At 44.9% G+C, this 15971-nt stretch overlaps 1 protein-coding gene across 7 annotated transcripts in view; it reads left to right on the forward strand.

The window, feature by feature from the left end:
- LOC6498717 (glutamate receptor ionotropic, kainate 2) overlaps positions 1-15971 on the forward strand; it is a 376347-nt gene that overhangs the window by 237453 nt on the left and 122923 nt on the right. For all 7 annotated transcript variants that reach the window (XM_032452748.2, XM_032452749.2, XM_032452752.2 and 4 more), the window contains one exon: positions 11037-11240. In XM_032452748.2, the coding sequence (XP_032308639.1) occupies positions 11037-11240 (204 nt within the window). The remainder of the gene's footprint in view (positions 1-11036; positions 11241-15971) is intronic.

Genomic DNA, 15971 nt, shown 5'->3' on the forward strand with positions numbered 1-15971 from the left:
AATAACTGATTGATCGCAAATGACATAATCTTGGTACTTTTAAGGATTTTTGGGGCTGTTTCATTATTTTTATTAGAAAATTGATTTGATCCAATATCCGATGTATCCGATGTATATATATTAATATAAGCTGCTACTTAACTGCAAGGGCTCCACCCGAATTTAGTTTACCTTTCTCGTTGGAAAATTGATTTAATAGTCAAATTCCTAAAAGGAATTATATACCTATATATATCTGATAAAAGCTGAATCGTAGTAAGAGTTCATAAACTACTGCTCCACCCGAAGTTAGCTTTCCTTTCTTGTTTTAATTTGTATTAACTAAATTGTTTATATTATATTAAAAAAAAATTGAAATTTTGCAATAAACTTAATTTAAAAAATTAACTTTTTACTTTTTTTAATGTTTTCTGTTACTTTACTTTAGAGTTAAATTTAATTAGAATTCGTTCAAATTACTTTTAAGATTATGTTTTCTGAACCCATAAGCATCAAAATTTTTGAACATGAACTCAATTTTGCTCTCTTCACTGTTTATTCAACAAAAAAACGAAATGAAAAATGAAACCAATAAAACTGCCTGCACAATAAAATAATATATACAAAACAATAATAAGACCAATATGGACGATGAAATAGAAATGTGGGGAACTGCAAGTAAAGCGGACGAAGGATTTTAAGAAATACTACAAATGCAGACTGGTACACGAAATACAAAAAATGACGACATTCATCGGAAACTTGGAATGAAATCTATCAACGCCATACTAAGGAGAAACAGCCTTAGACATATTAAACAGGCCGACAATTTCCAACTTTTTTTTTCCTCCACGTATAATTTTACCTGCTCCATAACCTTTCGGCCCCCTTGAACCAAAGTCCAGAAAAAAAAAATAGTTTCTATCACCCACAGTTTCCGCGGTACACCTAAGAGAAGAAATTGATCACATTTCACCATGTATTGAATTATGTAGGCCGTCTAGTGGCGATGACCATCATTGTTTCTAGTACATATCATTTTTAAAACGTATGTGTTCCAACTAAAAATAAAAAATTTTATATAGCAGTTACCATATCTTTGGAATACTCATCCAAAGTTGAAATCTCAGATTTTCTAAATTAATTTTTGGTTTTCTATGATTTTTCTCCAAACATTTTTCTATGAAAGATTTTTATTTTCTTATTGAAATCAGCAGATCATACCATGTTTTAATTTTGGATTTAAGGGAAAACTCGACATAATTTTATTGAATTTAATATAGATAGTTCAACAATATTTTCGTCAATTAAATTGGAGTTTTTAATCTCATATTTTCAAAAAGTCATGGCTATCTAAAACTGTTCTATGTTCAAAACGTATCTATTACAGGTTCAGCTTATTTAGTAAAGCTTTACAGAAATTGTAGATAGCCATGACTTTTTGAAAATATGAGATTAAAAACTCCAATTTAATTGACGAAAATATTGTTGAACCACCTATAATAAATTCAATAAAATTATTTCGAGCTTTCCCTTAAATCCAAAATTAAAACATGGTATGATCTACTGATTTCAATAAGAAAATAAAAATTTTTGGGGAAAAATCATAGAAAACCAAAAATTAATTTAGAAAATCTGAGATTTCAACTTTGAATGAGTATTCCAAAGATATGATAACTGCTATATAACATTTTTTATTTTTAGTTGGTACACATACATTTTAAAAATGATATTTATTAAAAACAATGATGGTCATAGCCATTACACAGCCTACATAATTCAATATATGGTTAAATTTGATCAAATTCTTCTCTTAGGTGTACCGCGGAAACTGTGGGTGATAAAACCTATGCTTGTTCTGGACTTTGGTTCAGGGGAGCTTAATGGTTATGGAGCAGTTGAAATTATGCATGGAGATGTTATCAGAATTTTTTACGAGACATATACCCCGTTAGGTTAGGTTAGGTTAGGTTAGGGCGGTGATGCAAGGGGGACATAGAAGACCCCCTCGCTTCCACTTGAGCCGTTAGGGCTCCTTGTGCTGCCGCTGGAGCAAGGGTTTCACCGAGATGCTACCCCCCCCCCCCCCTTCCTGTCTACCAGGGTGCATATATATGCCTATACTATCTGTGGCGGCCCATGGTCCCAGCCTGCTTTTTTTTATGAAGGCAACCAATCCGCGTGGAGAAATCTCTGAGAGATCTTTAAGGTCCTAGAGTTCTTCGGACCCGAAGTGTTTGAGTCTGCTGCGTCCGAGTGCCGGGCAGTAGCATAAGAGGTGCGTTACCGATTCTACCTCCTCTTCATCCCTGCAGCTCCTGCAGAAATCATTGTGGGGGACTGCAAGCCTGGCCGCGTGTTCGCCTATCAGCCAGTGCCCAGTAATTGCCCCAATCGCTAGGCTGCATTCTGGTCTGGTGAGAGCAATAAGTCTCACCAATCTTTTCTGGGAGCGTGTCGGCCAGATCAGACGTGATGTTCTACTGGATCTTCTACTGGTCTGGAGATTACTCCATTTCCTATTGGCTGCCAGGTCGAAAAACTCTGCACTTTTCCCTGCAAGTAGCCAAGGGTATGCCTACAAGTTCTTTCTCCGGTAGGAGAGGGTTGGTAGTCCCTGCCCTAGCTAGTTCATCTGCAGCACAGTTTCCCTCGTGATCCCTGTGACCGGGAACCCAAATGAGGTAGATGTCATGGTGTTCAGCCATCTCGTTGAGAGATCTGCGACAGTCATTGACTGTCCTGGAGTTGGATGAGAATCCGTCAAGTGCCTTGAGCGCTGCCTGACTATCTGAGAAGATACATATTGTACCCCGATTGCCCCTTAGAGCTGGGGATTCCAGTGCTTCCTTAATGGCTACAACCTCAGCCTGGAAAACACTACAGTGGTCGGGGAGTCTGAAGGACTCCTTTAGGCTCAGATGCTCACAAAAGTAACCGCCTCCCACCTGGCCGTTAAGTTTTGATCCATCTGTGTAGATATGAATGGAGCCCTCCGGTCCCGGTATCCGGGCATCCCATTCCTCCCTAGAGGGGATTAAGATTTTAAAGTTAGTGGTGGGTTGGTCAACGGGCACACAGTAATCCGTACCCCCCTCAGGCATGAAATGATGTAGGTCCAGTCTGGTATGACCGAAACTATTCTTACTCCATAGATTTGCCTCTCGCAGTCTTATTGCGGTCAGAGTGGCTGTCTTTACCCCCATCAGTTCAACTGGTAGTAGGTCAAGTGTAGTGTCTAGGGCATCACTAGGCGTAGTGCGTAGACTGCCTGTCATACAGACTTCCGCCATGCGCTGCATCTTCCTGAACTTTTCCCTGCATGTGGAGTTGTCTAGGGCGGGCCACCAGACAACAACACCATAGAATAGAATTGGTCTGATGATCGCTGTGTATAACCATCTGACCATCTTCGGGGACATTCCCCATTTCAGGCCTACCGCCTTGCGGCAGGTATAGAGTGCTATTGCCGCTTTCTTAGTCCTATCAGAGGTGTTCAGCTTCCAGTCCAGTTTCCTGGCTAGCGTGATACCCAGGTACTTCGCACTATCACTAAGAACTAGTGTTTCTCCTAGGAGCTTCGGAAGTCTTAAGTTACGTATTTTGTACTTCCTGGTGAACAGCACGAGCTCTGTCTTGGATGGATTGACTCCCAGCCCGTTCCTTTGCGCCCAGGCCGACAGAACTTCGAGCTTCCCTGTCATTAGGTCGCATAGCGTCTGTGGGAATTTCCCTACGAAGGCAATAGCAACATCGTCCGCGTACGCAATGATCTTACAGCCGCCACCCTCTAAGGATCGCAGTAGGCTGTTAACCGCCACGTACCAGAGTAGTGGTGAGAGTACACCTCCTTGCGGGGTGCCCCTCTTGACGTATCTTCGAATACTCGAACCTCCAAGAGTAGCCTCGACACTCCTGTTAACCAGGATCTGCCGTATTAGGTGAGTTGATCGGTTGTCTATTCCAAGTCCCGTCAGTGCTTCGATTATTGAGCACGGCAAGATGTTGTTGAAGGCCCCTTCTATGTCTAGAAAAGCCACAAGTGCGTATTCCTTAGAGTTGATCGCTCGTTCGGCGATCATAGTGATATCGTGCAGGGTTGGTTCTGTTGATCGGCCCCTTTTGTAAGCATGCTGAGAGCATGAGATGTCATTTGGGTTAATGTTTAGTTGTAGATGGAGACTTAAGAGTCTTTCCATAGTCTTAAGGAGGAAGGAAGACAGACTTATAGGTCTGAAGTCCTTGGGGGTGCAGTGAGATGGTTTCCCCGCCTTGGGTATGAATACAACCTTCGTGCACAGCCACGCCTTTGGTATCATACCAGTAGTGAAGACTGTGCTGAAGATTTTCTTAATCCATTTCCTTAGGTTAATGCCGGCTCTGGATAACTGAGCCGGTAGAATACCGTCCGTTCCCGGAGATTTGAAGGGTTTAAAACTGTCTATTGCCCATTTAAGATTTCTGTCACTAAGTAGGTAGTTGAGTGGGCCCTGGTGACCCTGGCTACGCATCACCTGGGTTGTTCCTTCCGATGAACAACCCGGGAAGAGTGCATTGATAAGGGTCTCCTGGGATTCCTGGCTTGAGGTTGTCCAGCGCCCCTCCGTGTTCTTAATGTAGCCTGCGATGGGGGCTGTAGTAGAGAGAATCTTTCTTAGGCGGGCGGCCTCTGATGTCTCCTGGATGTTGGTGCAGAAATTGGCCCAGGCTCTTTGCCTTGCGCAATTCTTTGTTGTATTACCTAAGTTCAGCTTTAAAGGCTTCCTACGCCTCGTCTGTGTTGGTACGGTGCGCGTGGTTGAAGGCCCTACGAGCATTTCTTTTGTAGGGGGCTAACGACGAGGTCCACCACGGAGGCTTCTTCGATCTGTTGCTACCTATTCTTTTCTTGGGGCAGGCCTTGTGGTAAGCTTTTGCGCTAGTCGCAGTAAGCTTATCTACCATGGCGTTGAGACCCTCATAGGTCTCGATGGTCTCTGAAGGCGGTTCGCCTAAGGATCTATCTAGTAACTTTTTATAGAGCTTCCAGTTTGCCTTTCTAGGATTTCGAACTGCTTGTTTGGTGAAGTTTTAAAAATTTACTACTATCTCAATATAGCGATGGTCTGAAAATGAGTGTTTGTCAAGGACTCTCCAGCTGGTGATTTCATCAGCCAGGGAGTGCGAGAATAATGTGACATCAAGGACCTCCCTTCTGTTCTTGACTACGTAGGTGGGTTCTGAACCTCTGTTACCAACTAGGAGCTTAGAGCTGAGGACAAAATCGAAGATTGACTCACCCCTCTCGTTTGTGTCAGTGCTTCCCCACTGATTGTGATGAGCGTTGGCATCGCATCCTATTATTAGGTCGATTTCCTTCCTTTCGCTGTCTTCCACAAGCCGCCTGAGTAGCGAGTGCGGTGGAGGTCCTAAGTGGTCATGACCCATATATGCCGAGCATATTCTTAGATGGCCGCCTGGGCCCTCTATCGATGCGGCTACGTGATCTTCATTGCTGAAATTTGGTAGCAAGAAGGTATTAAGGCTTTTCTTTGCGAGTATGCATGCTCGCTTTTTACCTGTTACATCGGCTGTGTACAGCCTGAAGTCCGACGCCCCCAAACCGAGAATCCTGTCTCCGTGGATCCAGGGTTCTTGGATGAGGGCTACGTCAGCTCCACTCTCTGCAAGATGGAGCAGGAGGGCGGCGGAAGCCACCTTACTGTGATGGAGGTTTATCTGCAGGAATGTCAGGGACATCCTTTAGATTCTCCACCACAGTAACCTCAGCCTCGGTGTCGGAGCCCAGCAATGAGTCCTCCTCCATTCCGACGCCACCAAGAGCCATCGCCAGGTCACTCCCCTCTGAGGTGTACCCTTCCAGAATGTCCTCCTCCACATCTGACATTCCTTCTGGGCGGACCTCTTCAGTCGGTTCCCCCAAGTCTAACTCTTGTGCGTCCATCTCCAAGTCGATGCCTCCAGGCTTACTCTTCGCATCCGACTTGTAGATCCTCACCGCAACGTGCTCGAACCCGTATTTGATACGGCTACCAGCACCCTCCAGGATCCTCGCAGTCTCCTCATTTAGAGTGAGGACAACCTGCTTTCTCAGTCCCACTGCTTCCTCCACCTTGGCGAATGGTGGCAGGGTCCGCCGGCTTCTCTGTCAGCCATACGCGGGCCCTCGGTTTGCTGGGGATCTTGTCCCAGTCCACCGCCTCCAGACTGGCTCCTGGGTAAACCTCCCCAAGCGACGCAATCATTCGCTTGTAGAGGCTTACAGACCTCGCATCTTGGCACGCTATCACCTTGATGCTACCCTGGTACCACCCTGCGTCTTCGCAGTCCGGTGGAGGTCCTCCGCTCTTGAGCATCTCCTCCATGAACGTCCATGCAGCTCGTTCACCACCTTCCGCCAAAGCTCTTTGGGGATCAGGCCATCTTTGGAGCCATTATCAACGACCCCATTATGGGATCTTGCCCCCCACACCGTTCGGTGGTCCCATAGTGGGCCCCGTTTTGGGGGTCGGTGCCTTGGCATCTCCCCCTACACCGGCGCCGCTCGCCTCCGGATGTTGTCCCTCAGTGGGGAGCTTCACCATCCCAGCATCTCTTTGGCCTCTATCTGCCTTGGAGATTGACGGATCCGAGATCCCATTTTCGGACTTTCTTAGGGAGTTCCGTTCTCCACTATTTGTTTTTGTTTTTATATTGCAGTTCATTTTTGGACCCAAGAGTAGGCGGGAAGGGGTTCGTCCATCATGACATAGCCCGCTTGTCATGATAAGCCTGATTAAAACTGAGGGGTCGGCCGGTCCCCCAGAGTCCGCATATTAACGTCCGTGCATCCCCCGGACATGCATCCCTCGGCATATGCTGTTCCACCTTGGATTGGGGTAATTTGAGGAAGGGAGCTTTCTTCTCCCCGCCCGACTACAATTCGCCAGCATCCTCGGCAGAGACATGACCTTACCGGGACCTGTTACCAGCCGCCCTCACGTGAAGAGTATAGTCGCACTACCATCGGTGTACACAGTTACGGCACATGAGCTCATGCGTTTCTCCCCCTGTTGTACCCGATTGGCTGACGGCCATATACCCCGTTGCTTCTGTAACTCTATGAGTACCGGGTATACAAAAATGTTTGGTACTTTTCAAATTATAAACTCTTTATGATGATTACCTTTAATTCGTCTATATAAATAGGTTTCATCATCTCATTAAAACAGATATGGGTGTCTTCTTCATTAACGTCATGGCGATAGTTGACTGGCCATAGAATATTGTCATTAGAATATTGGCCGTTTCCAGTCAAGAAAGCTGTAAATTTGTCATCTTTCTTTAAAGCTTTATCAATAACTGGCATCTTTACAATTAGCTGGTTGTCTGATTCCGTTGCTCTTCGTTTCACCCTTATTAAGTTCCTAATGAGTTTAGTGTGCGTACTTGATTGTGTACATATGATACTATTAGCGCGGATATAGCTTCGGTCAATCGATGGTTGTAAATTTTCTCTTTTAATGGTTAATAGACGTGTACCGGATTTATGCTGTCACAACATTTCACTTCGATGGTCAGTGCTGTCCCCATGGTTCTCTTCTAAATCAAAATCGTGGCTTTCCAATTCCAGCTCCATGTCAGCCTCCTCATTAAAGGTTTCAAGTGGCGACAATGCTGTTGGGTGAAGATGTGTATAGCTATCACGAGTTAAGCTATTGCTTATGGAGTGATTATTGCTAGAGGTCAAGCATTGTGTTTGACTAAGGCTGTGAATTCTGTCTTCATCCTGCCCATCCCTTTCTGGTTGATGGTTTTGAATTAAATGAGTTTGATTTTTTATATCATCATCACGCCATTTATCCATTGATCTTCTACAAGCATTCATAAAAAAATTGCCCACGGTAGTTGGCTCTAATCCTAGTTGCCGAGCTATAGTGACTTGCATTTCTTTCGACGGTCTTTTCGTCTCCTTAAAATAATATTATTTTAATATTGATCTATTAATAGTGCAAAGCTGCAACTTACTTTAAAAATGGCTTGTAAAGTTCGTCGCTGCAGATCTGTAAAGACTAAGCGTGGCTTTTTTGGCTGTGTCATTTGCTCGATTTGCGGCTCTTCCTTTCGCCGAAAATTCACGCTGCTGATGGGGACATTACAGCCGGGGGCACTTGATGCAGAAGTTCCATCTAAAAGATCTGAAACATTTTTAAAAAATTCAGTTTTAAATTTCAGTTTTAATTTTTAAATAGCTATTATATTTAAAGCTATTTACCGTTTGGAGAAATTGTAGAGGCAATATTGGAATCCATAACGGCCATAGTAGCTGTGGAGCCAGGGGATACTGCTGATGATCCAGAGATACAACCTAAAGACGTTCCAGCTACCAACTGCGCTCTTTGAGGAATTTGAGCGGCAGCCATTCGAAGAGCAGACATGCGCTGAAATTCCGGTTCCTGTAGCCATTTGTACATTCTTCGGAATGTTTCTCGGCCAGATTTTAGCTTAGACCATGGCTTTGGATTATGAAGTAGATCTGAGAGGGTACCTTGTGAGCGACATAACACACGTTGCGCAAAAATAGCTTGTGGTATACTATATCTCTTAAGCTCAGCAGAAATACGCTGTGCCAGTTCTTTCGTATTGATCTCTTCCACGTCACTGGAAACGGCAGATTGGCTAGACCCTCCGCAAGCTGTAGATACATGCTTGGGAGAACTAGAGGCATTCGCTTTTATTTGTGGTTGAGCTCCTTGAAATTCATGTAAGCGAGTTGAATTGGGTTGATGGGTGGCACTACTCAAGTTTGAAGATGTAATGCCATGTGGACTAGACTGATCTGCTGATGCATTGACTTCTTGGCCCTTTGATAAAAAGTATTGTGGCTTCTGAGAAGACGATGATCGACGGCTGATTTTTTGTATTTCTACAGGAGGTTGTGGTGTTGGTGTTAAGGATACAACTACTGATAAACTTGGAATAGAATTATTAATGTGGGGAAGATTCACAGCCGATGTAGGTGAATGCAATGGCATCGACAATACGGAGCCACCTGAGAGAGAGTGCGGACTCAGTGTAGGGCTATGTTGTAATCCAACTGTAGAGCTAGTGGAGGAGGTCGTTCCCAACAAAAGCTCGTGGTCATGGTGGTTTCCGCTGAAAGGCGTTTCATAATGACTTACTAAAATATTTTCGCCAATAACTCTAGTTGGTGAAAGGCAAACGACTGGTTTTGGTAATGTTATTGGCAGTAATTGAAGTCCATGGCATTGTTCGTGATTTAGTTTATGCCTATTTACATGACCATGCCCAAGAACCTTTTCATGTTCATGGCAGTGTCCTTACAAATGTTGCGTTGAATTCTTCTTTTGGCCATTAACATTTAGTGGAAGTCCCCATTGTGAGCCTGCAAGTCACAGGAAACAACCATCTCAGGGAGGCCACTCGAAGGTGAAGTGCCATAAGTATGGTGCGATGGAGAAACCATAGAGGATAACTTTTCATAAGAAGAAAATGACGATTGAGCTTGATTTAATACACTCAGACCAAGTTGATTATTGCCTAAAGGAATGGAAAGAACAGGGACAGAACTGCAGTCATTATTGGCACACCTAGAGGTATTACCTTTGCCACTAACGCATGCATTATCACCAGATAAATGGCTACTTTCCGTACCATTAGGTACTCCTCCACCTCTCCTATTATTGCCGTCTTCTTCTCTTCCAGAAATATGACCAGAATATGCGAATTTTTCAGACATTGTTGATATAGGAGGTAGGGGTTGGATTGGAGTTAACGTGGCATATGAAGTTGGACTAAACTCAGGTGGAGATAAACGATCATTGACCGAGGTAAGTGTTTGATACGAGCTATGGTCTAAGACAGGGCTGAGTAAGTGTGCACGTTCCCCCGCATCTCGATCATCATCTTTCTCATCCGCATCCGCGTCGTCAACAACTTCTCTATGGCTTTCTTCATGTAAATCTTTTTCACTTTCTTGTGTCTGAACTATAACTGATAGGGTCTCGTCGTGGTCGCCACCTAGCGCCAAATCCAGCTCAGTTGATCTGTGTAGCTGCCCATGGTGTGTTTCGATATGAGGTTGATGGTGCGAGTGGAGACTTTGCGGACCATGTGGGTGTTATTCTAGAAGTTTTTGGTGGTATTGATTAACCTCTGGGTCATTCTATTGGGTAACCTCTTCGTCATTCGCAATGCGCGAGTTCTGCTAATGGCTCCTTCTGTTCGGACTTAGGGCATCCCTGCTTTCAGATCACACTCTCGGTTGCGTTCACCACTCGTCGTCTCACACCGGCATGCATACATACGCCCTTTAGGATTTGTGGCAAACTAGAGAACTTCTGAGTGGACCGTGGTGTCCCGGTTTGGTTCCTTTGTTCTTTTGTCAAAAGTGTGCAACGCAGGTAAGGAGACATGTCCGACCCTATAATGTACATATATATTCTTGATCAGGATCACCTCCTGATTCGATATGAGCATGTCCTTCTATACGACTGTACGTCTGTCTATTTTTACGCAAAATAGTCTCCCAGTTTAAAAGCTATCGATTTGAAACTTTGCACACACTCTTCTTTCCTTTGCAGGCAGTATATAAGTCGATACGGCCGGGATCGGTCGACCATATCCTGCCATATAACTGATTGATCACAAATAGATACATATGTTAGAAAGATGGGACTTGGTACAGATTCTATTTTGGGCACAGTAATCCCAAAAAAGATTTCGCAAAAGATTTACAAAATTTTATAAGGACTATATCCTATAGCTGCCATATAATTCAAATTGCACAACCTTGCTATTTTAAAAGATGCTTGGGGTTGTTTGAAACATTTTTATTAGAAAATTGATTTGATGGAGAAATTCTCATAAGGATCGGATCCTTATGAGGACCCTTAACTTTAGACTTACCCTTTAATCAAAAAAATAGTGGTGGAAAGAAACTCAATAACGAACACTAAGCGAGGAACCACATAAAAGTGCCAGACAACCAATTCGGTTCCCCATACTTTCACAACCGACGCCATATTAAATAAATTGATTTAATAATATTTTCACAGGGTTCCACGGATGGATTGACTGGTAATGTGATTTTTGTGGAAGGTCGCCGATCCAAATTCAAACTTGATATTCTTAAATTAAAGCAAGAAAGAATTGAAAAGGTCGGTTACTGGGAGCCTGACGTAGGCGTTAACATATCCGATCCAACTGCGTTTTATGATTCCAATATAGCTAACATTACCTTGGTGGTAATGACCAGAGAGGTAAGTAAATATTTATTTTTCATATACGACTTAAGTCGATCCCGATTTAAGCCAAGGCCAAAAAATCAGGTATCAATTTATGTGACAAATAAATGCTTTAAAAAATACACATTAAAAACAAATTCTTATACGACACGTGCATGACTTTTTTTTTGTTTTTTTGCACATGCCGAATTTGTCACCTGTATTTTATCTCGTCAAGAGATTTTTATAACTTTGCAGAGGGTATTATAATGTTGGTCAAAAGTGTGCAACACAATGAAGGAGACATCTGCGACCCTATAAATTCTGTATATATTCTTGATCAGGATCACCTCATGAATCGTTATAAGCATGTCCGTCTGTCTGTCGGTTTCTACGCAAACTAGTGTCTCAGTTTTAAAGCTATCAAGTTGAAACTTTCCACACATCCTTTTTTCCTTGCAGGTAGTATAGCTGCCATATAACTGATTGATCGGAATATATATACATGTAGAAGAATATATATACATTATAGGGTCGGAGATGTCTCCTTCACTGCGTTGCACACTTTTGACCAAAATTGTAATAAGGGTATAAAAATGAAAATTATCTAACTAAAATATGTATGTCTATTGAGACTAGTAAAATTTTCAAAGAAAGTTCTGAAAATTATGGTTTAAAAAGACACATAATATGTAATAGATTAAAGTAAAGGACCCTATAATCTGACCCTATTATGTAAACATACATTATCAGCCTATATAGTATATATATTCTTTATCAAGATCACCTCCTGAGTCGATATGAGCATGTCCGTCTGTCCGTCTGGCTGTCTGTTTCTACGCAAACTAGTCTCTCAGTTTTAGAGCGATCGAGTTGAAACTTTACACACATCCTTCTTTTGTTTGATGGCAGTATATAAGTCGGAACGGCCGGGATCAGTCAACAATATCCTTTACCTGCCATAGCAAAGCAAATGAGCAAGAGCTGATTGAGTATTAGATGAGATCAATTTGAAGCAGAGTTGGAAGTATTTCCAATTACGACCAAGGCAAGGGTTATTTCCTTGTTCAATGCAGCTGAAGCCTCCCGTTCAGCTACTGAAATTTCTGCAGCCCCAACTCGAGCTCAACTGCCCAGTTTGGCATTACCAAACTTCAGTGGAAATTATTCGGAATTCAAAAATGTTATCTTTTCTCTCTTCGAGACCACAGTACACAAATATGTGAACATTCCTGTTATCGAGAAATTTAATCATATAATTTTATGCCTCTTTGGTGAAGCCTTAGGAACTGTCAAGGTTTTCCAGGTCACCGAGAGTAATTATGACAAAGCTATCGCTAGTCTAAAAAGAATCTATGATAACGAATGTCTCATCTTTGCGAACCAAACAAGTCCAAATTGTTCAGCCTCCCGAAAATTTTCCAGCCATCTGCGTCGTCGTTGAGGGGTCTCATCGATACTGTGTCATCGATTTATGGATCACTATTATCCATTCATTATTATCGTTATTCATTTAATTTTGAGTACAGTAGATCCAGTGACCAGGCCAAAATGGGAAGAGTCACTGGATTATGAAGAATTGCCGCTTTGGTCCAACACCTGTCCGCTGAAGAGACTGGCAAAACATAACAGGAGAAAACTGGGTGTCGCCGCTTGGCCGATCACGGGGAATGCCTTTAAACAAACACTCTAGTGTTGGACAATAGTTGGTGTTAATGTTGTTTTATTCTGGAAGAGTTATATTGATTACTTAGCTCTTACAACTACTTAGTTTTTAACCTACCGCAGTTTCTCTTCCCTCTCATTGTGATGGCGCAAATCGATCTATTGATCCGCCAAATTGTTCTCCTCTTTTTTCCCTATTTAGTGGGACCGAATAACATGAACCTACATCCCAAAGCTACCGATACATGTAATACTGGGTTCTATCGGCGCTAAGTTTAAACTTATAAGTTTAAACGATAACCCTAATCCGTTCCGCGACATCCCCACCCCCGTGAAGCAGCCGCATTCACCACATCCAGGACAGCTAACTTCGAAGCGGGACGCATTATCGTCTTGGCTCGATCGTTAGTCCGCACTGCCGCTCGACGAGGTACTCCATCTCTCCCGGTGAACGCCTCTTCCACGACGCCTCGTTTCCACTCCCTTCGTGGTATGGCAGGATCACAGATGAACACCAGGTCTCCTCGGCGAATTGGCTCGACGTGCTTGCACCATCTCTCCCTGCGCACAAGTGTAGGCAGGTACTCATGCACCATCTCTTCCAGAATCGAACCCGCATCATCCTCGCTATGCGCCACTGCTTCCTGGTAGTGCATCTCACGAACTCCCGTTCGTCATCCTTGGGAAGATTTGGGACATCGTGCTCCCTTCAGCAAATCGTTGGGTGTCAGTGGAGCCTCCTGGTAGATGAGTGAGCGGACGAGAGTTTACTATACTCTCCGCCTCAATCAGCAGGTTCTCCAGTACGTGCTTCTTGGGCGCAAGTTCCTTCATCGTATGCGCCAGCACCTTCTTCACGCACTGCACCATCCTTTCCCAGGCGCCACCCTCAGCTGGGTTCGCCGGGCAATTGAAGATCCATTCGAATCCTTTGGACGACAGCTCACCCTGGATCTGTGCAGGCTCGAACACTTCGCTGAACCTCCTGGCTTCGCGGTCGGCTCCAACAAAGTTATTTCCATTGTCGCTCCTAATCCTGACGACGGGTCCACGTCGGCTCATAAAGTTCCTCATAGCGATTATGCAGGAATCGGTGGACAAATCGTGAGCCATCTCCAAGTGGATAGCTCTTGTGGTTAGACACGTAAACAGTGCCACCCGTCCTACCGTCACAAATAGCGGTCCAAAATAGTCCAATCCGGTAAACTTAAAGGGCCATCCGTTGGCCTCTAGCCGGTCCTCTGGTAGGGGACCCATCTCGGGCTGAGTTGATCGTGCCCTTCGCAGCTTGCAAACGTTGCTTTTGCTCACCACCCTTCGTAGCAGCCTCCGTAAGTTCGTAATCCAGAACTTTTGCCGGATCGCTCCGATGGTTGCCTCCATTTTGGTGGCACATCCTCTCGTGGTGATGCTGCACGATCATCTCCGATGCCTCATCGTGACACAGTATGATCGGTCGACGTGCGCTGTATGGCACACACGTCGCGTCGTCGATCCTTCCGCTGGCTCGCATTACTCCGTCCTCGTCGAAGTATGGGGACAGCCCATGCAATCGGCTTTCCCTTGGTTGTCCTTAGCAAACCCTTCTCGCTGCGATTGCCGTACAAGTGCGCGCTCAGCTTCAGCGCACTCCATCGACGTCAGTCCATGATCCTCTCCATCGTATCGTAGTCCACGGCACCGTCGAATAAATCTGAGCACCCACGCGGTGCTCCTCAACAGTCGATTGCAGTTCGAGAATCTCTGCAGGGATATGAAGTTTACCATGACCAAGGCAAACTCACACTTCATTTCCTCTTCGTCGGGCGTCGGAGGGATCCACCCCTCGCTTGATCTTGGCCAGCTTTCCTCTGGTCCTCGTAGAAATGGTGAACCGCTTAGCCATCGCGAACCGATGCTCAGGTCCACGGCCTTGCGCGCCTCGTCGCGTCGTCTGCCACTTTTTCGCCAGACGGAATCCATCTCCATTGGGACGCCTCCATGGATTCCAAAATCTCCGCCACCCGGTTACCGACGAACTGCTTGTATCTCTGGTGGGTGCTGCTTATCCAGTGCAACACAGTCTTAGAGTCCGTCCATAAAATGCAGCTGCTGATCGCCACACCGTGCTTTTGCTTGATGGTGTCCATCAGTCTCGTGCCCAATACTGCTGCGTGAAGTTACAGTCGCGGGATCGACATTGTCCTCATCGGAGCGCATTTCGTTTTGGAGCTTATGAAATGCGCCTGCACGTCTCCGTTCTCGAAAGTGGCCCGCCAATAGGCCGCTGCTGCGAACGCCGACTGACTGGAGTCCACGAAGATGTGCAGCTGTAGCATCCGCACGCGTCCACCGCCGAAGTAGTAGCGCGGACATCGGAACGATTTTGCTTATTTCTTGCCGCCAATCCTCAAAGGCTGCGGCCAAATTTTCTGGTAGCGACTCGTCCCAGTTGACTCCTTTCCGCCAAACTCTCTCATTAACAATTTGGCAGTCACCATGTAGCAGCTCAGGAATCCAGTCGGGTCAAACGTGGACATGACCAGGCTTAGGAACTCCCTCTTGGTAGGGACGCGTTCCCCTGTCATCACGATTCTCGGGACTCGATGATATTTGATGCCGAACTTGAAGTCATCTGTAGCCGGCTGCCAGTACATTCCTAGTACCTTCTCCTCAGCTTCGGTCCATCTGACGCTAGCGATAGATTCAAGTGGGTTCAACGCTCTGACCACACTTGCCGAACTGGAAGTAAATCGACACAAGTCAAATCCTGCATCTGCGTGAATTTCTCTCACCCGTGTCGAAACAGCGATAGATTCTTATTCACTGGTGAAACTGACGACGTAGTCGTCCACGAAGTGGTATTCCTTGATGGCCAGGGCTGCTCGCGGCTGCTGTACTGCGACGCATTCACTGTCTTCACATAGTCCGCTGAACATGGTGAGCAAGCTGCTCCGAATGTCATCACTTGCATCTCGTATACGTCCGGCTCTCGCTGGTCATCTCCGTTCCTCCACAGGAACCTCTGGGAATCTCTATCCCGCGGCTGCATCTGTACCTGATGAAACATCTCCTTGATGTTTGCACAAACCCCCTTCCCGAAAATGGAAGAGCACTGCTGGG

This window comes from Drosophila ananassae (assembly GCF_017639315.1).
Source record: "Drosophila ananassae strain 14024-0371.13 chromosome 4 unlocalized genomic scaffold, ASM1763931v2 tig00000071, whole genome shotgun sequence".
Lineage (NCBI taxonomy): Eukaryota > Metazoa > Arthropoda > Insecta > Diptera > Drosophilidae > Drosophila > Drosophila ananassae.